Source organism: Salvia hispanica, chromosome 1 (genome assembly GCF_023119035.1).
Source record: "Salvia hispanica cultivar TCC Black 2014 chromosome 1, UniMelb_Shisp_WGS_1.0, whole genome shotgun sequence".
NCBI classification, from domain to species: Eukaryota; Viridiplantae; Streptophyta; class Magnoliopsida; order Lamiales; family Lamiaceae; genus Salvia; species Salvia hispanica.
Window position 1 is genome coordinate 9,437,367 of NC_062965.1, and position 23,634 is coordinate 9,461,000.

General features: G+C 36.4%; 3 protein-coding genes across 5 annotated transcripts; 2 read left to right on the plus strand and 1 right to left on the minus strand.

The window, feature by feature from the left end:
- The first annotated feature begins 955 nt into the window (after positions 1 to 955).
- Positions 956 to 5,787, plus strand: LOC125214393 (zeaxanthin epoxidase, chloroplastic-like). Its single transcript, XM_048115401.1, is given in 20 exon segments — positions 956 to 1,535; positions 2,210 to 2,372; positions 2,465 to 2,539; positions 2,765 to 2,804; positions 2,807 to 2,864; positions 2,958 to 3,073; positions 3,367 to 3,426; positions 3,429 to 3,577; positions 3,723 to 3,814; positions 3,928 to 4,042; positions 4,138 to 4,241; positions 4,389 to 4,434; positions 4,522 to 4,586; positions 4,660 to 4,746; positions 4,826 to 4,880; positions 4,956 to 5,044; positions 5,305 to 5,327; positions 5,330 to 5,350; positions 5,353 to 5,390; positions 5,468 to 5,787. Coding segments are annotated over 20 exon segments (1,926 nt in total). The 5' UTR covers positions 956 to 1,065; the 3' UTR covers positions 5,528 to 5,787.
- Positions 5,788 to 15,523: 9,736 nt separating this feature from the next.
- LOC125223069 lies at positions 15,524 to 18,388 on the plus strand. Of its 2 annotated transcripts, XM_048126041.1 has the most exons (5): positions 15,524 to 15,752; positions 16,239 to 16,789; positions 17,626 to 17,917; positions 17,987 to 18,068; positions 18,140 to 18,388. In XM_048126041.1, exons 2-5 carry the CDS (start codon positions 16,243 to 16,245, stop codon positions 18,338 to 18,340), a joined length of 1,122 nt encoding a protein of 373 aa, XP_047981998.1. In that variant the 5' UTR covers positions 15,524 to 15,752; positions 16,239 to 16,242; the 3' UTR covers positions 18,341 to 18,388. The 2 variants fall into 2 exon arrangements, with proteins under 2 accessions (XP_047981998.1, XP_047981990.1); XM_048126033.1 differs by lacking the exon at positions 15,524 to 15,752 and having other exon boundaries at positions 15,819 to 16,789.
- A 69-nt stretch (positions 18,389 to 18,457) lies between these two features.
- Positions 18,458 to 23,623, minus strand: LOC125223083 (RNA-binding protein Musashi homolog 2). Of its 2 annotated transcripts, none has more exons than XM_048126054.1 (14): positions 23,471 to 23,623; positions 23,161 to 23,296; positions 22,972 to 23,061; positions 22,645 to 22,710; positions 22,494 to 22,559; positions 22,299 to 22,384; positions 22,097 to 22,142; positions 21,969 to 22,023; positions 20,877 to 20,953; positions 20,354 to 20,495; positions 20,151 to 20,275; positions 19,976 to 20,080; positions 19,069 to 19,227; positions 18,458 to 18,781 (listed from the first exon to the last, which is right to left on the minus strand). In XM_048126054.1, exons 2-14 carry the CDS (start codon positions 23,179 to 23,181, stop codon positions 18,707 to 18,709), a joined length of 1,113 nt encoding a protein of 370 aa, XP_047982011.1. In that variant the 5' UTR covers positions 23,182 to 23,296; positions 23,471 to 23,623; the 3' UTR covers positions 18,458 to 18,706. The 2 variants fall into 2 exon arrangements, with proteins under 2 accessions (XP_047982011.1, XP_047982017.1); XM_048126060.1 differs by having other exon boundaries at positions 23,440 to 23,574.
- Positions 23,624 to 23,634: the final 11 nt, after the last annotated feature.

The following is a 23,634-nucleotide window of genomic DNA, read 5'->3' on the forward strand; positions in this document are numbered from 1 at the left end:
TTCTTAAAACCAGTGCCAAATTAAATGGTGCCAAATTTTAAGGGATGGATGAAGTATTATATTTTCAAAATAATGGAGATGAAGCAGTATATAGATAAATGAGAAATTTATTGGTGAATAGACGAGAGGCAAAATAGAAAGTTTGTTGGTGGATGGAGATTTGAGTATGGAAAAAAAGGAAGACAAAAGAGAGAAAAGAAAAGTCGCGTAAGAAAGAAAATAAAGGATATATGAGAGAAAATGACAAAAAAATTGTTATATTCTTTTTTTTAGGTCTCATGAGTATAAATCGAAAATAATAATTTTAAATAATAATTTTTTCTAATTCAAATACATATTGTGATGTTTTTTCGATTCTGAAAGTTAAAATACATTCCTTTTTGTTTAGTAAAAATAGTTTCATTTATAAATGGCACGAATTTTAATGAGATATTGATAAAATAAAAGAGTATTAGAATAAAAGTAGGTAAAATAAGAGAAAAAATGAGAAAAAAATAGATAAAATATGAAAGACGATAGAAAAAATAGATAAAGTATGATAGATAAACTTTTATTTTTGGAAATGACACTATTTTTTGTGGGCATTTTACAAGGATTAAATTTGAAGTTCGTATATAAATATGTATATAAATCGTGGATGATTTAGGAACACCAAAGCAGAAATTGTGATCCTCGTATTCAACTTTTGGTATATATATACACCAAAATAAATCGTGGATGATTTAGGATCAATCAAGATCACCAAGAAGAAATTCTCGTATTCAAAATTTAAACGACACCAAAATTGAAGCGTAAAAGTAAATTAAAAAAAAATTGTGAAAAATAGGTGACCACAGAGACACGAAATAAAGATATTTGCAGACCCGCGCCACATCAGAGTGACACATGGCAATGAAATCTCCATCTCTTCACCTCCTTCATTACAATAGATTGGCTCCCATTTGCCCCGGCCCCACTCATTCTTTCCATGATAAAATTAACAGACATTCTTCTTCCTTCACGTATGATTCATTCATTCATTCAATTGAAAATTCTCAATTTCCAATTTAGTTTGGAAGAATCAGAATGACTTCATCCCTTCTCTACAATCCCTCCGCCGCAATTTCGCCAAGATCGAGTTTTTTTCCGACAAAAACTCGCGGCTCCCCGGGCAAGAGCAGGGTTTCGGGCAAGCAGGGCAATTGGGCTTCTTCGAAGAAAGCGGCGGCGGTGAGAGCTAGCGTGGCGGAAGCTCCGAAGGAGCTGAGCTCGAGGGCGGCGGAGAAGAAGCTGCGGATTCTGGTGGCGGGAGGCGGGATTGGCGGGTTGGTTTTCGCGTTGGCGGCGAAGAGGAAAGGGTTTGATGTGGTGGTTTTTGAGAGGGATTTGAGTGCGATTAGAGGGGAGGGGCAGTATAGGGGTCCCATTCAGATACAGAGCAACGCTTTGGCGGCTTTGGAGGCCATTGATATGGGCGTTGCGGAGGAGGTTTTGAACACCGGCTGCATCACCGGCGATCGGATTAACGGCTTGGTTGATGGGATTTCCGGCAACTGGTATGTTTTTCTTAGTTTTCAAATATTGGAATTTTTACCAATATTTCTAATTATTATAAAAAAATTTAAATTAGCGTATACTCCGTTTCGTTCCATTAAAAATAAAACGTTTTTCTTTTTTATTGTCTCGTCTAATTAAAAAAGAAACGTTTTCTAAAATGGAAATAGCATGTCTCTATCTTTTCATCTTAGTTTATTCTCTCTTCATTACTCACATAAAATCAATTCAGTGCTAAAAAGTGAATGTTTCATATTTATTGAGACAGAGGGAGAGGGAGTATCATACAAATTTTTTTATTAGTGTTTCAAATGAGTGCAATCAGTCAAAAATCACTAACTTTTTCTTATTTTCATCCTATTCACTCCATATCCCTAATTTGTTAGTATTATATAAGTTCATGTTAAAAAATTAGGATCTCTAATGTTTACTAGTTAGTAGGCATGGTGTGATGAGACAAGTAAAAATCAATTTTCTTAATACTTAATATACCAAAACTTATTTAATTGTCTTTTTCACCCAGTTGTATATTCTAACTTCAAATTTTTTGTACTAATTTGAAACATTAGTGAAATATTTTGTATATATATGGTGTAATTACCCCTGTTTGCTCCATATGAAAAGGCTGTTGTCATTCTCATTTAATGTGCAATAGAATGATAGAGTTGATTATCAGGTACGTCAAGTTTGATACATTCACCCCTGCAGCAGAGAGGGGACTCCCGGTCACTAGAGTCATCAGCCGCATGACTTTGCAACAGATCCTCGCTTCTGCGGTTGGGCCCGAGATTATCATGAACGAGAGCAATGTCATGGACTTTGTCGATGATGGTGAAAAGGTAATCTGATGTTGTTGTTGTGTGGTTAATCCATGAGGCTGAAGTTCTTCTTACATTGATGGTTGAAGAGTAGTTGTTGATTCTGTATTCAGGTGACTGTGAAACTCGAAAACGGACAGTCTTATGAAGGTGATCTTCTTGTTGGTGCAGACGGGATATGGTCAAAGGTAGATTCTTCGTTGCTTTTTTATCAGTACAAATGCTTAAACAAGTTTTGTCAGAGATGAATGCTGTTTGGCATGTATTGCTTTGAATATGTCGGATCGAATCAAAGATTCGTTCAGTTGATACTTCTCAAGAAAGTTCCACTACATTTTAGTAATGTTGTAGAATTATAGCCAGAAATTTCTCTCCCTTTTTTTCTGATAGTGGGAGTGATGATTTTGATGTAGGTGAGGAAGAACTTGTTCGGGCAAACTGAACCGATATACTCTGCTACACGTGTTACACGGGAATAGCAGATTTTGTGCCTGCTGACATTGAGACAGTAGGGTATGGCTCGTGTCAAATGTTTCCACGTCTATATTATCCGACCTGCTCTGTGTATGATGTGCACGAGGCTTATGCAAATCAACTATTTTGAAGGTACCGCGTGTTTCTGGGCCACAAACAATACTTTGTTTCCTCAGATGTGGGAGGTGGGAAGATGCAGTGGTATGCATTCTACAACGAAGCACCTGGTGGAGTTGATGATGAAAATGGTAAATATGCTTCATTGCTTTCTGCATGGATCAACTGCTGCTTTCGAATCAACATTTGTTATTGCATCAATGAAATTTAAGCCAATGCGGAATACTTCTGCTCTAAGATTGAGACATGAAGACGTCCAAACGAGTCCGAATTATTGTTATGGATAAAATCAACAACTATGATCTAAAACTAACAATGTAGAATAAAAGTAACAATTGTCATGAATAAGAGTGACAGTTCTTATGAGCGTGCATGTGTGCTTCTCCATGATTGGTGCACCTTATGTGCTTTCTTGTTTCTGAAGGTAAAAAGGCAAGGTTGCTAAAGTTATTTGAAGGTTGGTGTGATAATGTTATGGATTTGTTGTTGCCACTGACGAAGAAGCAATTCTTCGAAGAGACATATATGACCGGTCTCCAATACTTTCTTGGGGAAAGGGTCGTGTGACGTTGCTTGGAGACTCAGTCCATGCAATGCAGCCGAACTTGGGCCAGGGAGGGTGCATGGCCATTGAGGTAGACCCATTTCTGCAAAAACCTCCTAAACTCGAAAGCATCTTGAAATTTGATCTGAAAAACAAGTGTTGAGTATTGTTAGCTTTTCTGATCACTTTAGCATTTTTGGTATATCTGTTTTAATGTCACGATGAATGATTTCCAGGACGGATATCAACTTGCACTCGAGCTTGAAAAGGCTACAAGGCAAAGCATCGAGTCAGGAAGTCCAGTCGACATAGTCTCTTCTTTAAGGAGGCAAGAGTTTATAACTTCATCCTCAGAAGCACTCGTCCCCTCTTCATGTAGACACAAAAATGCTCTGAAACCATACAAGAATCTGACTGTCCCTTAGATTTGCTTTGTTTCAGTTATGAGAATGCTCGAAAACTTCGTGTTGCAATCATTCATGGACTTGCTAGAATGGCTGCGATCATGGCATCAACTTACAAGGCATATCTGGGAGTTGGGCTGGGGCCGTTGTCTGTAAGAAACATTGACTTTGCTTATTCATATCAGGGAATGAGAGACGATGCTTATGGTTATCTAAAATTGACAGGATTTTGTACTCTGTTTTGCAGTTCCTGACGCAATTTAGAATACCGCATCCCGGAAGAGTTGGGGGAAGGTTCTTCATCGACATCGGTATGCCTCTGATGCTGAGTTGGGTTCTTGGTGGCAACGGGTAAGATTCCTTCGCTTTGGTTTTACTGAGTATCCAGTTATTTGTTCAAAAACGATGTTCGCCTTCGTAAGTATTATAGATTTAGTATGCACTTTTCTCCATTGTTCAGTTACATGTTTTCAGACAACTTATTTGTATACTTTGCAGCTCGAAACTTGAAGGGAGAATGCCGCAATGCCGCCTTTCCGACAAAGTGGGCTTCTCAAACAACTAGTAAAATAGCTCTTCTTGATACGTTGCAATTTCCAATAGCTAACTTGTTCTTCTGCATGTCGTGAAGGCTAGTGACCAGCTACGGGAATGGTTCTCAGACGATGATGCTTTAGAGCGAGCTCTCGATGCAGAGTAAGTTTTTTACCCCATATTTTGAACACTTCTATCTCCATTCGATTAGCTCACCTTCACTTTTCGTACCCAGTTGGTTTCTGTTTCCAATTGGAGATTCGACTGTAGCATCTGAGACTATATTCCTAAACAGAGATGACAACAACCCTTGCTTGATCGGGTATGCATACATCTTTCCCCAGTCCACATTTACTTGTTTATGGTTTAGGGTTTAGCGCGTAACTTTTTTCTCATCTTAGGAGTGTACCGCATCCGGACTTTCCAGGAGTGTCAATAGCTATACCATCAGCTCAGGTGAGACTCTTCCCTTGTTGAACATGTTTCGACTTCACCTTTACCGCTTGTGTTCTCAACAACAGAAGATTGTAGGTTTCTAAAATGCATGCTCGTATAAGTTGCAAAGACGGCGCTTTTTACCTGACAGACTTGAGGAGTGAGTATGGGACCTGGATTTCAGAGTAAGGACTTCAATCTCGTGCTTATTCTCATAAAAGAGACTTTATTCTTATATTATAGCCCGAACTCTAATCCCATGATGACCTTCCTAGCCCGAATTTACAGATATAGCATAACATATCTCGTTGCTTACTTCATCCCCCGAAGCTGGTTTAATTTGTCTATACGATGCGATATTAAGTGAACAACGGGGATAGTACGTGTAATATGAGATGAAAGTCCGGGCAATCTGATAATGTTATAAAACATGTTTATTTGGCAGCAATGAAGGCAGGCGGTATCGTGTCTCCCTAACCTGCCTACTCGTTTCGGCCTACCGATGTGATAGAGTTTGGGGCTGATAAGAAGGTATGATGTTGGCCTCATATGAGCCCCCATCCGAATATGTCAGGGTTATTTATTCATCTCGGTGTCCATCTGCGCAGGCTGTTTTTCGTGTTAAGGCAATGAAATATCCTCCCAAGACGATAAAAGGACGGAAATGAACTTCTGCAAGCAGTATAGTAGCTCAGGTTGAAGAAAAGGAACTTGTACAGGATTTGATTGCGGCAGTGTGAAGCAGCCAGCCGAGATTTTGACCACAGCATATTTATGTGTGAATCCTAATGTTTGATTGTTGGGATTTTGTGATCATAATTAGCAATAGCAATACATGTATATAGATGATGATTACAATGGTATGTGTGATTCTAGCGTCTGTGTTGTGACTCTACCATTATTACTTAATTTTGGTTAGGCCAACTAATAAGTCGGGTTCGAGTCACTTAGCGTGGTTGTGTATAACCGTCAGTGAATTAAAAAGAATAAAAATAGTCTGGATAGAAACTACTCCATAAAGTCTATAGTTGAAATTAGAGGAACATATGTATATTTTCATAATTTTTTGATTTTTTGCCAATAAAAGTTCTGAATATCCCGTTTTTTCTTCTATTCACTCTGTGCAAGATAAATATCATCGGGTAATGTTTCTCATCAACTCATTTGTTCACCCACAAACAAAAAAATGCTCTACCTACATTATTCTTTCAATTTTGAACAAAACAAGTTTGCAGCCAAAGAGCACCACATACAAAATATTAAGATGGTTGGCTAATAAGGATCTATCCCTCTGTCTTTGCCTATAGAGTAACTTTAAATTTGATTATAACAAGCAACTTATACTTAGAGCATTCATAATGGGGCGCTCTAACCCCCGCCACATCAACATTTTATCCTCTACCTTCCACGCACGGTAATGCCCTATATCCGCTTTATAGTTTTTATACTTCTATTTTGTATTTAATTTTTATGTTTGCAAATATGTCAACCAAAATAAATTATAAAAAGCACCACAATTTAAAGGCAAATCCTACATTTAATTAAAAAAAAATTACAAAGTGGAAACAAAAAAGCGTGTCCAACAACATCCTCGGTTGGCGGCCCTCACCAATTCCCGTAGGCATGTGCCGCACCGAAGTCGGGACGCGGCCTGGGCCGAGTTCCGTGAGGTCGTCGCATTTGCCTTGGCCTTGTTCTTCGCAGCTTTGTTGCCAACGGGAGGACACCGGTGTGCCGGAGCTCTCATCCTCATACATCGGCTGGTTGAGGTCCATCGAGGTACGCCGTTGTCACGCCGTATAATCACCGGTAGCGGTGTTCTTCATTCTCTTCCTTGCAGACGATATGGGCATAATCCCTCCTTGAAACTTCGCTTCTCCTTCACGATGAGCCAGGGAAGTAGTGCTTGAACTCGTCGTACGTGAAATGTACGACGCAAGCACTTTATCGCACACATCGGTCAAACTCTTGCCTGCCCTACCCTCTCAAGCACTTCGTATACTCCTCGAGAACAAATATACTTCGTATACTTCACCCGATCCCGCTTGCGCACTGCTCCCGTGCGCTTATGCGAGGCCGCCGCGGCTTCGTTGTAGCGCTCATCGATGCATCAGCGGATGGTGGATGCTCTTAAAATACAAAAAACAACTAAAATATCAATGCAAAGCCTCGGTCCGACTTGGATATCATTTGATGGAGCTTATACAACTAATATTTGAACCGCTAAAGCGAGTCTTCATAGGGCAATTGTCATTGTGGCAAATCGTACGGATTTGGTCGTTATCGGTCAACCTAATAACGACCCAACCTAATAAGGCCTAACCCGAACCCGACTGTTAAGGAAATCGTAAATCCGACACGATACCCACTCGCTACCTTCAAATCCGAACACAATCCGCATCCGACACAAACCCATTATAGACACAATATAATATGGGTTGACACGACACGATAACGACCCAAACCGATATTACACGATTAAACCTTAATTTTTAACCTAATTTACATAATTAATATTCGTTTTATACCTAATTTATAAGAAATTAAAAAATTTAAAGTAAAATATATTTTTAAAATAATAATATTATTTCTTAATGGGTTACCCGTATCCGACCCGCATCCGACCAGACCCAACCCGAAATTATCGGGTTCTTAATGGGTCAACCCGATAAGGACACGGACCCAATAAGACTTGACCCAACCCAATAATGTCGTGCGGATTCGTGTCGGATTATCGTGTCGTGTCGAAAATTGTCGCTCTAATTGTCACGCCTATGGACCCGAACCTGGGTGATCTATCCATGACCAAGATGAAGCTTGGGTGAAACTAAGTAGAGGTTCGAACATACCGATATTGAAGAATCAGCAATGAGTTGTGTTTATGGGTGAAATGACACTCGAACCCGAGCTAGGATCTACAACGCGGGCAATTACTAAGTCACTGATTAATTGAAATCTTCGATTTTGATTGTGTTGTGGACTTCTTGGAACTATCATCACTCTAATAACAGATCAAACCGTATAAATGTTGACTAACTTTTTAAGTCTTTTAAAGATTAATTCTCTTCAATAAATAATTAATTTTTGCATGCGTGGATCTATGTTGCGAATATGACTATTTTAATTCATTATTTCTCATCTTTAATATTTTAAATATAAATTTAAATTTAATTTATATTTGCCGGCAACGGTAACAAATTATTATTTTTTTCCCAAAATAGATGAACAACTCAAATTTTGATTATTCCCGAATAAATAATGAATATTTTTGTTAGATTTTTTTTGGGTTGAAATTTGGATTAATTTAATGATCGGTTATTGTTAAAATGATACATTATTTAAGTGGGGGAAAAAAGGAGTGCACGCTTATTTGAATTCGTTATAATAAGAAGCAAGCTCCTAGATAGATGAACGGGGGTTTGGGGGCGCCCCGGTAGCGGGCCCAAGGGAGGCCCCCCAAAATTTTTTTTGGGACAAAACTTGATGGGAAAATTTCCCACCCAAAAAATATTTTTTCCCAAAAGTCGAAGGACTAAATTGCAATTTGGGAAAAACCTTTTGAAATTCGGTTATTTTGTTTAAATCTAAAAATTTGCAATGTTTCATTGAAACCGTTTCATCTTCTTCTTTTTTCTTCTTCTTCTTCTCCGACCCATTTTCTGGTTCAAAAATCGAAAATACAAACATATGATCTTTTAATAATCCAAATTTTTATCCAAAATTAAATATTTTGGTTGAACCGGAAATTTGATAAAAAAGGATAAACACGACTTTGGGAATACCCGGGTTTTGTTTCTCTGTTTTATATCCCCCCAACAAAGATCAAATCAAAATGTCAAACCCAAAAAAAACGATAAAGGGAAGGGCCCAAAAAGGGTTTTCCCAAAAAGTTAGATAATTTTCACGGGATTTTAAAAACGGGGGGAAAAGAAGAGCATTTCATGGCCAAACCCCAATTGGTGTACGTTCGAGTACTCCCATCCCCAAAGGCTTTGATAATGAAATTTGGGGGAAAATGACGAGGAGGCGGATAAAGGGGGGAAAAACGATGACTACATATGTCGTGGTCACATCGGTATGCCGATTCCCTTTTTTGATGTGTATCAAAATGTAGGGGTCTTTTAAGGAATTTGTGGGATTCTTTTCGAACCCCAAGTTTTGGGAAGATGCCTCGAAAAATTTCTTGTTGGTAACTTTATCAACTATAAAATGGTTGATTCGAGGCCGGCATGGAACAATACAATGAATTTTTGAGGGGGAAGAGGGTAAACCCTCTAGGGGGTAAAGAAAACGAAGTTTGGGGAAACGGAAGTTTGGGTTATAACAGAAAGGATGGGAATAAGAAGCCCAAAATTTGTTCGGGGGGAAAACCGGGGCACTTCAAAAGGATTGTAAGTTAAAGGGGGAGGAAAAAGGAAAAACAAAGGGACAAAGGACCAGGACCCCAAAAAAATCATTGTCTTTTTACCTAAATGATCATTCGGTTGAGAATTATTATGCATAAATTTTTTTCCCCAAAGCATTTTATGTCGGGATGATATCTCATGGTGGATTGATTGGGTGCAACATGTCATGTATGAAAAGGATCGTCAATGGTTCAAGGATTTTAAAACCCAAATTTAAGATGGATCTTCCTTGAAGTTTGGAAAGGGGTGAACGCCCCCAATAAAAGGGAAAATAGGATTTAGCCTAGTTTTTAACCTCCGGAAATTCGTTATTGTTAGAAAATGTTATGTATGTACGGGAATTCGAAAAAAACGTTATTTTTCGGTATTGTTTTTGAATAGTTGTGGCTATAAACAAGTATTAGAAAGTGATAAATACATTTTGTCAAGGCAGGGAAATTTTATTGGCTTTGGTTATCTTTTTTGGCTTTTTGGTTGAATCTAGATGTCTCTTTTGTGAAAAATTGTTTCATGACCTCTTCAAGTATTGGTAATCATGTTAGTAAATCATAATTGTGGCATGCTAGACTTATAAGAGATTAAAAGATATGTCAAAATGAGTTTGATATTTTTCAAAAATTGAATAATGAAAGGTTTTAAAACTTGCATGTTTTTTTAAAATTTAGAAAAACCTTTCAATAAAAATTTGTAAATAAAGAAACTAAGGTATTAGAACTTATACATAGTGACTTGTGTATTTTCATTCTTTTTCCTCACTTGGTAAAAAAAAAGTATGTAATTTTTTTTATTAATGATGCTTTTAGATTTTCCATCTTTTCATGTCATTAAAAAGATGAAGCTCTTGATAAATTTAAAAAATTTTAAGGAAAGGAAGCTTTATCATGGTGGGGAAGATTAAAACTTTTCCCGCCGATGGGGGGTAAAGTATTATGATAAAACTTTTGAATCGTAAAATAGACATAAAACGACTGCTCCATATACACCACAACAAAATGGTGTATTTTAAAAAGAATAGAAACGTTGAAAAAAAGGGGATTAATTCAATGTTGTGTTATTGGGCCTAAGTGAAGGATTTTGGGGGGGATGTTAAAAATTTTGAATTTGTTGAAAGAGTTCCAAAAAAGGAACAAGATTACCCCTTATGAATTTTGGCTTTAAAAACCCCCAAAATTTGATTTTTATCTTAGAGTTTGGGGTTGTCAAAAGGGTGGAAAGACAAACTAACCTAAAATGAAAATCATAGGTCAAAGAGGCATAGATTGGGGGTTTAGGTATTCAAAAAATTTCTGTTTGTTATGGTTTTTAATGTCTTAGAATCTAATGACTATGTATCTTGCACTTTTTTTGAGTCAAGGGATTTTGATTTTGGAAAATGAGGATAGATTCACGTCTATACCAAAAACCGGAGGCATGATTGCAAGGTTTAGTAATCTTTTCCCTTCGGAAAGGTGATAGATACACCCCCCAAAATTTGGGGAAAGGGTAGAGAGAAAAAAAGTTAAGTTTTTTGGAAAGTTTTCCAATTTTTTTTTTATTTGGGATCAAGAAATGAAATTAATTTTCAATATCGTATTTTTTTCCCGGGGTGATGACCCAAAGGATTTAAAAGGCTATGGCTTAAGAGTTTCCCGTTTTTTGGAAAGAGACAACCCCAAGAGGAGATGGATTCTATAACCCAAAATGGTACTTGGATCTTGGCTTTACCACCCGGTTGTGAAGTTTTAAAATGAAAAGGGATCTTAAAAACGAAGATAAAGGGGGATGGAAGCATAGACAAATATAAAGCCAGTTGGGTTTAAACCAATTTTTTTGGGCAAAGGGAAGGAATTGGTTATTTTGACCCCATGCCCCCGTTGCTGGGATTTCCACAATTAGATTATTTTGAAATTTTCAAAAATAATCTTGTAATTCCCAAAGGATGTCAAACCGCCTTTTAATGGTGAATTAAATGAAAAAGATTTTATATCAAAAAAACCAAGGATTTTCATGCCCCCAATGAACATAAGGTTTGTAAATTGGTAAAATTTTTTAGGACTAAAACAAGCCCCCAAAAAATAAAAATCGAAGTTTGATGGCGGTGGATTTTTCCCCTTTGGGTTTTTTATTAAACCAAATTGGAAAAGGGGTATATAGCAAATTTTTATTTCTTTTTTCCTTTAAAAGGGGGTTTTCATTTGCTTATATGTGGATGACATGTTGATTTTGGTCTTTACCAAAATCAAGTTGATAAAACAAAACATTTTTTTCATCTAAGTTTGAGATTTTTAAAACATGGGGAAGGCTATTGATTCTTGGAATTAAGATCACACATGGAAAAAACAAGGAATTTCTTTTTTTCTCAATCACATTATATTGAGAAGATTTTGGGAAAAAATTTTAAATTCAAAAAATTGTTCTCCCGGGTTAAGACTCCTTTTTTATCCCAAAACTGGGTTTCCCAATAAAGGGGTTGTTGTGAACACCAATATTCAAAGGCTATTGGATCACTAATGTATGCTATGATTAGTACCAGACCCGAATAGCCTTTGCTTGGGAAAATTAGTCATATACTCATAATCCCAAAAATTTAATCCATTGCAAGCCATGAATCGAAAAAATTTAATACTTAAAAGGAACAATGGATTATAGGTTTTTCCCTTATTCCGGGTTTCCTTTGTTTTGAAGGTTATTCGGATGCAAGTTGGATCACCAAGGGGAAATCATTCTTCCCCAAGTGGTTTTGGGGAGCCCTTTGGGGGTGGTTTTATATGTTGGGCATCAAATTAAAAAATTTTATAACAAATTCAACAATGGAATGGGGGTTTGGGCATTAAAAGGACGGAAAAAAGGCTAAATGGCTAAAAAATTTTATATATGAGAAATTTCCCTTGTGGGCCCAAACCGATATCACCTATATCTATCGGGGTTTATAGTCGTTTCCTTGGCAAGGCATATAGTCATATATAATGGAAAGTCAGGAGTTAGGTGTTAGATAAAGCATTTTTATTTGTGAAAAATTATTTTTGGGTGGTGTGATATTCCGTGGAGTTTGGAAGAATCAGACAACAGCCCTCATTTAACCAAAGGGTTAAGTAGAGATCTTTTTTACAAATCCGGGTATAGGGGGTGGGATTAAAGTCCACTACAAATCTTCCCATATTAAGATACCCAAATTTCCCCCTTTGGGATGAAAAGATGCAAATTAAATTTGGGAAAAATTAATGTTGGAGATTGGGAAAACATTTTAAAAATTTGTCCCAAGGTATGTGTTCGGACCTACAAGTTAAGGAGGTTGAATATATAGATTCTTAATAGTTCTTTTGAAAAAATTTCAAATGTAGGTGCAAGAATAAAGGAGCTTCCCATATAAGCATGAAGTTTAGCCGCCTTTAAGAGCCCCGGGACTTGGGTTTTGAAAGTTTATGAAAGGGTAAGGACATTGGTAGTAAAAATATGTCAAGATAGAACTATTCATATGTAAACTTTTGTGTACATCATCCTTGTATTCAATGTGAGTTTCAGTTAACCTTAGAGACCCCGGGGGGATTCGAATATTTGGAATGTGTAATGTACTAATATGGGTTTAATCACAAAATTTCATTTATACAAAAATTTGAATGTTTGGGGGAAAGACTTGTTTTAGTTAATCAAGGTTGCACTAAAATAGGGGGGGATTGTTAGATATTTTCGACTTTCAGATATCCGATTTTTATTTCTCTGTTTTATATCTCCTAACAATTTTTTTGTATAATAATAATAATAATCTGAGAGGATACCATCAATCTCGACTCACTTGAGATGTGATTTTATGCAATGACACTCTATTACTTCTCGCAAACAGATCAGCCCACCCAATGTACTTTAGAACTATAGGGTACGAAAAACCCAAACTTTCTATAGATAAGAAAAACAATATGAAAACATTCTTCAATACTAATAGAGAATAACTAATCTCATCTCACTATGGTATGTGAATTTCCTTTTTTAAGCACACCAATATCATTTGTTAGCTAAGTTAAGTGTAACATCATATTGATACTACAACATTTCAAAATAGATATAATTAAGCTCACGTATGGTGATTGGGGGATGTCAAGTAGAAGGTGTAAATTGTCACCATGGATGGAGCATAACGGTGTTGCCGAGGAGGTTGGATTTTTGGTTTGATACTCGGGGCTGTTTATTATATATTATTGAATTTCTAGACATTTTTGAAGCAAGATACAATGATAGTAGGAATCATAATTTATAATCCTTTCATCTTTAGTTTGCAACAGCCTGTTTATTATATGTTATGTTGTATTATGATAAATGTGGCTACAAATTCAATGCTTGTTTTGGAATATATACAAATATTTATCTTTTTAAGTAACTTTGTATTCTTTGTATCTGCATCTTGGTATGGTGTTATTTTAAGGGGTGGTGGCACCCTAACATGCCCCTTCTAATATATTTTTAAATTTTATGATATGTTTATTGATCACGAAATAATGTTGTAATTATAAATTAGATTTGTAGTTTATAGTGATATGAGTGGATCAATTTTTTCAAATGCCGAATTTGAATGATAGTTGTTTCAAATGCTCCTTATCCATGTATTATGCCAGGGAGTTCTCCCAAGTATTTTATAATTTGATGTATTAATTATTTCGAAGTTTGTTAGTATGTTTTAGTTGTATAATTCTTTGTTATTATTACTTATATTTTTTTCTACAATTTTTATGATATTGTTTCTAAATTCTTTTAAATTAAGCTATAATCTAAAATTAATGTTTTAAAAATAATTTAATTCGTGCATTGCACGGATATAATACTATTTATCGTACAAAAACCAACATTTACTATTCCACCGTCTAACAAGGAAGTTATTACTTTCAAGAAAAATGTGAAAAATGGCATTTTTGTCCACACGACATGCAAATTACTATAGCTTATGTATCGTTTTTCTCTGAACATAACGAATTAAACAATAACATTATCATGACATTTCATCTTTTAGGTTGACCTTATTTTCTATTGCACATTATTAAGATTCGTTTAAATAATTCCACATTTCATATTAAAAAATGAGCGAAATGAAATGATTCAATTTCAATTGTACCACGTAACGGGCAACACAAGTTGATGTCTCACCCACTTGTAGCTAGTAACACAAATAACAAAAAGTAATTTCTTCTATAAAATGTTAGTACCTCTTTCTTACAATAAAAGTCATATTTTACTATTTTGATCCGTCCCACGGTAAGAGTCACATTTCAGTTTTACCATAAATAGTAAATAAGCCTCATATTCTATTAACTTATTTTACTCATATTATTTTATTATAACACTAATATATATAAGTGTGACTCATAGTTCACTAGCTTATTTAACTCACTTTTATTTATATTTTTAAAAATACATGCACATGTCAAATGTCATTTCTATTGTGGATAAATTAAAGATAGTACGAAATAAGATAATCTAACCTATCAAAATATCTATTGAAATAGTATTCTGTTCCGTGATAGTGGAGGCATTTCTTTTCGTCACACGATTTAAGAAAAATTGTATTAAGTGAGTTAAGTACAAGAAGAATAAAGTAGGAAATTAAAAAAGTAGACTGATGAGAAAGAATAAAGTAAGAGAGAGTAATAAAGTAAATAAAAAAAATATGTTGAGTTTTACTAAAACGGGAAATACCTCCATTGCTGTGGAACGTACTAAAATGACAAAATAATTTCACTATTATAGAACAGAGGAAGTAGTATCAAACTTCACTGAAATTCTAAAATACTCTTTCTGTCCTCCAAATTTTGACACAGTTTATTATTTCGGTCCATCCCCTAAATTTTGACACACTTCACTTTTTACCATTTTTTATAGTGGACCTCATATTCCACTAATCAATTCATACTCATATTTTATTATAAAATTAATACTTTAAAAGTAGGACCCACATCCCACCAACTTTTTTAACTCATTTTTCATTACATTTCTTAAAACCCGTATCGGGTCAAACCGTATCAAAATTTAGGGGACGGAGGGAGTACAATTGAGACGGGGACTTTTGCCTACATATTTAACTCATGATATATCTGAAGTTGTTGATCTAAATGTTAATTATTGCGAAATTTCGTTAGCAAATTCACCATTCACACACACACACACACACAGTGATAGAGAGAGATCAAAAGTCGATCCAACAAGGGTCCCAGTGTCTTGGTTGTATCCGCATATGGCATTGACAGTAATTGGAAAACATCTTATGCCAACTCAGCCTTCTCACCATCCCTGTATTCTTCCTCCATTAAATTATTCTTGAAAAACAATCAGTCTTCCACAACTCCATTTTTCTATTCCCTTCTTCAAACAACCTTATTTCCTTTCACATTCTCAAAATCTAGACACCTTAAACTATTCCTCCATTACCCAAAACAGAAAATCCATTATCCTACAACATTTCTTCCACATAAAGTGCAAACAAGATTTTCGAGACGAAAAGGCAAGAGCTTGAACTCAATTAAAGGTAACTTCTTGGGTAAAGCAACATTTCTCTTTTCTACCTTTCGCCTTTCATTTTCTGGTCCCATTTGTGTCTGTATGGTGGAGGGAATTTAGGGACTGTAGCCAATTTTGAGAGCGAAAGATTGGATTTTTATGTGGTAATGCAAGAAGGGTCTGTAGGGGTGTGTGTTCTTGGCTGGTTACAAAGACATGACCAGCCCTCCGGTGGTCCCAACCGTGGCGCCCATAAACTTGCAGACTGCAGAAAAAATAGAGCTTTTTGGAATTATTTGGCATTTAGACATATTGTCAACTGATGATGCCATTGCCTGCCTTCTTTGTCTCAGTATTTTGATAGGTTAACTTAACTTAGCCTCTGGTAGGAAAAAAGGGGCCTTTTAAGTTATTGAAAAGTTAGATCTGAATTCTTGATTGTTTTATTGTTGGTTCTACTTGTATCAATAATGTGTTTATGACATATTTGGAGGGGATTTTGATCTAAATTCAGAGTCATGAGAAGGAATTCTGGACCGCCTTTTAGGAACTCGGGCGCCTTCACTAGCCCCGGGACGCCAGAGTATGGTGATCAGTTGCCGAAGACGTGGAGCTCTGAGAGGGTGCCATTGCCTGCAAGCACTAGTAGGAGGCATGTTTCTGCAGCTGCATTGATGCCCTTCAATAGTGGGAGGACAGTGCCTTCGAAATGGGATGATGCTGAGAGATGGATCACCAGCCCGATCTCAGGGTTCGGTGCAGCAGCTGCTCAGAGACGGCCCAAGTCCAAGAGTGGCCCTTTGGGACAGACCCCGATGGGACTTGTGTACTTTCCCAACTACTCACCCACTATGCCTGTGCACGAAGGCGGGGCTGTGAGGAATTTCATGGCGAATTCGCCCCTCACTACCGGCGTTTTGGTCCCTGAGGGTTTATCTGTTCATTATGAGTCTGAAGTTGATGCAAGATCCCGTCCCTTGTATGGTGAAGACGACAGGAGACATGGTGCTAGTATGCTCGGCTTGTCTGATATGCGTAGCGAAACGTCTGAGCCTAGTTCTCGAGGTACGCTATGGCCTCTTTAGTAGTTAGCTGATTATTGCTTGCACGATGATGGTAAACAAATAAAATTGAGAGAAAGTGTTATGCATTGAGCTTGTCTTGAGACTAGGGCTGTTCATGATATGGATTTACTTGTTTACTTCTATGACTGAACTTAGCATACAGATTCGAATCTCCTCTTCTACTTGTTTAGGAGGCTGTGAGCTTGTTTGGTCTCATCTTAAAGTGACATTTCCATCACTTCTACTCAGGATTTGGCATTATGATTATGCCTGAATAGGTATAATCTGTCATTTTCTAAAATAAGGGAGATGCTGGAAAGTGCAAGTACCTTTTAGTGGTAAATATTTTTGGGCAGAGGTATTAGTTATAGTATATATGATTCGATTTAATGGGTGTTGACTCCATAAATCATAATTCCCCCTTTTCAACTTTGTTAAATAATGATTAGCTTAGTTACAAGAATTGAGTTCATTTTGGGTAATTTTAATTAATATAATCAATTAGCAGAATAAAATATATGGTGGGGCCCATTTCATTGATATATTTTATACACTGCATATGATAACTTGGGTTTGGTATCTATCATTGCTTAAATGGTACAGTATAAATCAAAATTCATTTATAGTGCATCTGATGAAAACTAAACCACTTCATTTTAGGTTCTTTTATGGTCTTAAGCTATCTTTTATTTGATTGATTGAATTCATTGATGATTACATACAACTATATTTAGGTACTCTTGTGTAATACCTGTGGGGCATGTTTGTGTGTCAATAGAATCTGCCTCCACCTGAATAAATCTTGACGATTTCTTGATTGACAATTTTAATGGGCAGACGACAATATGGGTGGCAAGGAAGAAGAAGCCCTAGTTTCAAGAAGGGATATGGCTACTCAAATGAGCCCTGATGGAAGCACCCAGTCATCATCCAAAGGCAGATTATCGTATTCTACTCGTTCCTCATTTCCTATGCTAGGGAAAGACGACATCAGAGATGTCCAGGTAGACAAGGGCACCAATACTTGTAGAGAATTGAGGAAACAAGATGTCAAAGAGATGGAGTCAACTTGCGTAGGAGACATACCTACAGCTTGGGACGTCACTGAGTCATCCAGAAACATGTCCAAGTATGTTGTGGAACTGCAAAAAATCTTGAAACTTCAGAAATTATGTACTTATTGATCTGGTTTGTGTAGGTTTCAGAGAGAGGAAGCTAAGATCTCTGCTTGGGAGAACTTGCAAAAGGCTAAAGCCGAGGCTGCAATGAGGAAACTCGAGGTTCGTTTACCACAAACTCTGCTCTGTATTTGCTTTAAAGACATTCTGCCTAACTGAGTTGGTTCGGGCAGATGAAACTGGAGAAGAGGAGATCAGCTTCGATGGAGAAGATAACAAAAAAGCTAAGAGACAAGCAGTCGAAAGCTCAAGCCATGAGAAGCACTCTGTCAGACCAACCGCCTCCTCCAACACATCGCAGGAGGAGGATTTCGTGCTCTATGTATTTCAAGTTTTGCTCTATTTGTAGCTGCTTCATATGCACCAAGAAATGAACACTTGCAGAGTTTTTAATCATATAATCAATGAGAAATTAGTACTCATTGTGCTTCTTGCAGAAACTAAAAATGAGTAACTAAGAGGCTAAACTGAAATATTTATTGGGCACAGAATACAGAAAACATCTTCATGTAAAATACCAACAACCAACTGGAGATAATTTCCTCCTACGATTCAAGAAATATGGGATTCAACATTAAAATGGCATCTAACTCAAACAGTAACACTTGCTCTCAACAACTAAAAAGAAGTGTCAAACGGAGATAATTTCCTCCTATGATTCAAGAAAATCCACAATTCTGACAAGGGCAACAAATTACATGTCCAGGATTCATTCGATACAGCTGCTACATCTCTCTGACTTAGTAAGGCCTATACCTGTAATCTGCACGTGGAGGTCTGCCTCCGTTCATACTGCCGCCAACACCATAACCCCACTGCCAGGTAGTAATTACATTCAGTCAGTACAACAGTTTGTAGTTCATTACTTAGATACCATATACATCTAAAAAAAACGTATTTACTAACATAATTTCTCAAATAGAAAATAGATTTTCATCTAAATCCTTTCAGGTTTGGTTAAAATACATAACATATTCTGATACAAGGTATACTAGATGATTATATATAAACAGTATAATAGATTATATATGAACAGCAGGTATAGACATGTTGCAGAATTTTTTTAGTGTGAATGAAGAGTAAAAAATACATCAGTACTCACATCATCAAAATCTAAGCTCCCATACATCCTACCATAACTGCGCATAGGCGGCACACCATACCCAAATGGCTCAGGGTTATTCGTCGGGTAAGTACCACTTGGGCCAGCAGCAGCAGTAGCTGTAGCATCATCAATAGGTGTTGCTGAATCTATTGCAATCTGTAAAACAAGAAATTAATAGACTTACAAACATCCTTGCCGGGTTATTTAATGAAATAATTGTTCTATAACATTTTATTTTACAAATAATGATTACCAACCAGTTATCTATAACTTTATGCCTTTGCACAAGTATTGCATCTCGAAAATCAGTTAAATAATAAATAGCATGAATATGGCCAATCTCATTTATGGCCAGAAAATAAAATTAGAAAACAGCGAATAACAGGGGCTAACATCATTTTCCAATGTTAACATTAAGTTTTTATGATCTAACAGCTAAAAACTATATTGAATAAGGAAAACAGGATTTAAATAGAATGAAGGGTCAGGAGTGAGTGATGATTATGGATCACTAGAAATACAATATAAAGGTTTGGGACCATTGTGGAAAAGACAAAATACAAAAATATGAAGAAATGCAAGAAATGCTTGTAGTACTGGAGAATTATTTAGTCCTAGTCACTCAACACCAGGTTGCTACATAATACAAACGCAGGTGGCTACATGATACAAAAACCAATACTTTCTCTAACCTATTCTCAAAATTTATAGTATAGCAGGATATAATTAGTCAGAGATTGATCACACTGCAAAAGATCCATATGTTAGGACAAACTGCTTTTGGACATCTCACTACTTCCTATAACCTTGTCAGCCATTGGTTAGTCAACGCAAATCATTAAAAGATGGAGTAGAATTATTCTCAAAGGATTATAGTCTATTCAAGTACAGAAGGCGTCAAAACCTGATGTCCACATATCTCATGTGATCTTCGAGCTACACGATCTGCAACACCATCATCAGCAAAAGTAACAAAACCAAATCCTCTATGACCTGTTCTCTTGGGGTCCTACAAAAATAGAACTGCAATATATCAAAATCTAGTGCCATCAAATACAGTAAAGCACAGATATTCTTACCTTTGGAACATAAACATCTAAAATTCGTCCAAATCTCCCAAAGTAATGGCGAAGATCTTCTACACTTGCCTCCTGAGGCAGCCTACCAACGAAGATTTTTTTTCCCATTCCACGAGGTACCTCCCCTAATGATATAATAAGCAATTGGGGTCATTAAACTCAAAAAGGCAGTTACAACATTGTACTTTCAGCAATGTACTTACTTCCATACATGGCACCAGGAGGATCATACAGGGTTGGTGCACCAAGTGTAGCATATCTAGTCGCAGCATTAATATAAGCATTATATGCACCATATCCACCCCCGCTTTGAGGTGCTCGGCTAACTGGCCTGAATTCTTCCTCCTGTTATACAGTCGGGAAATAAAACATATATACATGGGCTACGGACTACACATTCAAACAACAAAAAGATTCAAATACACCTTAAAGATCCATTTACTGCAAGGGGACATTTGCACCTTTTAGCTATTGTGCATAATGACATATATCATACTCTTGCTCCATAAGTCTATATCATTTTATGCACCAAAACTTTTACTATAGTGTCACAGTGTGGACTGGATGACCATTTTAACTCAAGTATTCATATCAACGATGCATTTCATTGTCTTTATTGAAAAAACATAGGAAAAGATCCATAAGTAAATCTTGCAAGATGCCGACAGATAATTCGAATTATGGGGAAAAAGTAAAAAAAAAAAAAACCAAAAGTGTTAAGGATACCTTCGGAGTTGCTCGATCCACAACAACAGTTGATCCGCCCAACTCATGAGTCTCAGACATTAGATCATCTACTGCTTCTGTGAACAGTTCAGAATAAAATATATTTTATACGATATAAATTACATAAAAGTACCATCACATGCATGTATAATGCAAGTCAACAACCTCACAAATAAAGAGTGTTAATAGCAGCGGTGCTATAGCTTAAGAGACTGATCACATCTCAGTGTATCAGAATAGGCGGTTATTTAAAAATTCATACAAAAATATTCCAAATCCAGACCTATCAAATTAAAACAAGCATCATTATACCAAACTTGAGAAGTTGCAGCAATATGATATCGATCAAAATTATCAAGGAGTCTTGGCATCTTTATCTTTTATGTTAGATTGAGTCATGTTTATTTTTAGGAGTCTTAAAAGGAGTCTTTTAATTGAGTCTATACTCTATATATGTTGTTCACTGGAGTTGAGTCCAGCAAGTAGCTGTGGAGGTATGGCCCTCTTTGGGGGCAGCGTTACATTTGTTACTTAATTTCAGTACCGGTTATATCAATTTAGTTTCAGTCCTTTTGGTTTTCAATTCAATAGTTCCTGTTTTCCTGTTCTCTATTCTGTTCTTTTAAGATTCCAGCAGCCAACAGCAGCCTTCCTCTAACACAATACATACAAGAGGCCAACATTACGGAAAATATTAGGACTGGTAACTCACTTAACTAAAAAGTTCAATTGTGAGCAGATATATCATTGGGATTTCGCGGATATAAACGACAATATATAGAAGAGCCAAAAATTAGTAATCTCACTTTTAACAAATAGAATTAAGAATATCTTTGAGATCACAGGCAGTATCTGTGCAGGCAAAAAAATTAAAATAGTTTACTTAATAAAACTTGAAAGAAAAATTAATCTTTATATACATAGAAAACATTTAAAAAATAACATATAAGTTCTAATCAAGCAACTTCTGATACTACTCTCTAGTCTCTAGAACCAGGGGCTACTAATCAGTATGAATGTGAACAAGTACAAATCTGACACAAGGAAGAAAACATATGTAAAATGCCAACAAGAGCAACAAATAAGATATACCAGCATTTACAAAAGTGATAAATCCAATTCCACGATGGCCTTTGGTAGATGGATCCTGCAAAAATGAATTGTGAGGTGCAACAACATAGAAATCAACTTGTCGTAAAGAATGGGAGAAAAGTAAAAACCTTCGGCATGTATAAATCTGTTATTTCGCCGTATTTCTCAAAATGGCTGTATAAGAAGATAAAATATAACACTATCAGACTTTTCCAGCATACAAATAAGAGTTCGGTACATATTCATCTACTAATTTGAATTGCGGATAGTCAAAATAACTCATGTGGATGATATATTTATAGAAGCAAAAGTAAAAGAAGGGAGAACAACCTTCTGAAAACAGCTTCAGTTACTGATGGTGGAATCCTAGCCACAAATATCCTGGTAACTTTCTTAGATGAGGTTTTCATTTCATCCTAAAAAATAGAAACTATGCTCAAAAATAAAGTATAAAGAATCAATTTTTTTATGGACAGCTATAATAGGAAAGGTTAAACAATAAAATTGAGCATCAAACAAGTTAACCTTTGGAGTGGCTACTTTGACTTCCAGCACCCTATTGCCAAGTAAATGCTCACTTGCTAATGCCGCCTGGAACATTCACAATTACACAAAAGTTATTATGCGAAGTTGCAAACTGATAGTGAGACTCAACAATGATGCATTCAAAAATAACCTTTGCATCCTCGGCTGTAACAAATGTTGCATACCCAAAACCACGAGAGCGACCGGTAGAACGTTCCTGAAATCACCATGACAAAGAAGATAAGGGGTCTCTTGGTATTACTATTACAGACTTATGCACACATCCCATTAAACAAACCTTTCTCCACCATAGTATAATGTATACCAACAGGTTTTGTTTGTTTCAGGTGAAGTAAGTTTCAGAATACGAACATTAACATTTAGCATCAAGAAGCTGGCAAGCTGCCAAACTAGATAAATGAAAAATCTAAATCTCTTAGGTCTATTTGCTTACACAAATAAAACAATACGAGCTTACCTTTAATACAATACAGTCCTCCAGCTCCCCGAATTTGCTCATGTATTCCCTCAATCCCTCAGTATCGACATCCCATGGAATTCCCAACACCTAATTTGGACACATACATGCACATTAATCAAATAATAATCTTACACTCATCAAATGTACAATTGTGTTATGAAAAAAGAGCAGTATCCTGAAACTTACAACGAGCTTCCGGTCAGTCATGATGAAAAGAGGTCCCTGCTACCTAGAAATGGCGAATTTGGGCAGTTCCCACAAATTTCTCTCCCCTCTTTCCCTCTCTCTCTCTCACCAACCCTCAATCGCTCACGCACTCTTCCTGCACACAACAATAGGGACACCTCTATCTCACAACACACAATTACCATCATCATCATATACCAAAGCAAACTCGCCTAATTTCTAAAAAATTCTAACACAATACATGTACCTAATAGAGAAAAACAAAATTCACAAAACAACCTTGAAATTAGGCGCTCGTCGCTTAACTGACCTTTGGATTTGATAGGATTTAAAACCCTAAATCGCACCTCTCTCCTCTCTTTCTCTCTACAACTCTCCGCTCTCCTCGCGTCGCTCAGCTACGTGCTTTTTACCACCGTCCCTCTTAAGCTAATTTTATTTTCGCCATCAATAGCGACTCTCTGAATGCTTATG

What these genes read in the sequence shown, in the direction of transcription:
- LOC125223069 (XM_048126041.1), top strand. Translation starts at nt 16,243, where the DNA reads ATGAGAAGGAATTCTGGACCGCCTTTTAGGAACTCGGGCGCCTTCACT. An exon ending in GTCTGAGCCTAGTTCTCGAG is followed by an intron (nt 16,790 to 17,625) that starts GTACGCTATGGC and finishes TTTAATGGGCAG; the next exon opens with ACGACAATATGGGTGGCAAG. An exon ending in CTGCAATGAGGAAACTCGAG is followed by an intron (nt 18,069 to 18,139) that starts GTTCGTTTACCA and finishes TGGTTCGGGCAG; the next exon opens with ATGAAACTGGAGAAGAGGAG.
- LOC125223083 (XM_048126054.1), bottom strand. Translation starts at nt 23,181, where the DNA reads ATGACTGACCGGAAGCTCGTT. An exon ending in TCAAAGTAGCCACTCCAAAG is followed by an intron (nt 22,385 to 22,493) that starts GTTAACTTGTTT and finishes TCTATTTTTTAG; the next exon opens with GATGAAATGAAAACCTCATC. An exon ending in TCCTGGTGCCATGTATGGAA is followed by an intron (nt 20,276 to 20,353) that starts GTAAGTACATTG and finishes TTATATCATTAG; the next exon opens with GGGAGGTACCTCGTGGAATG.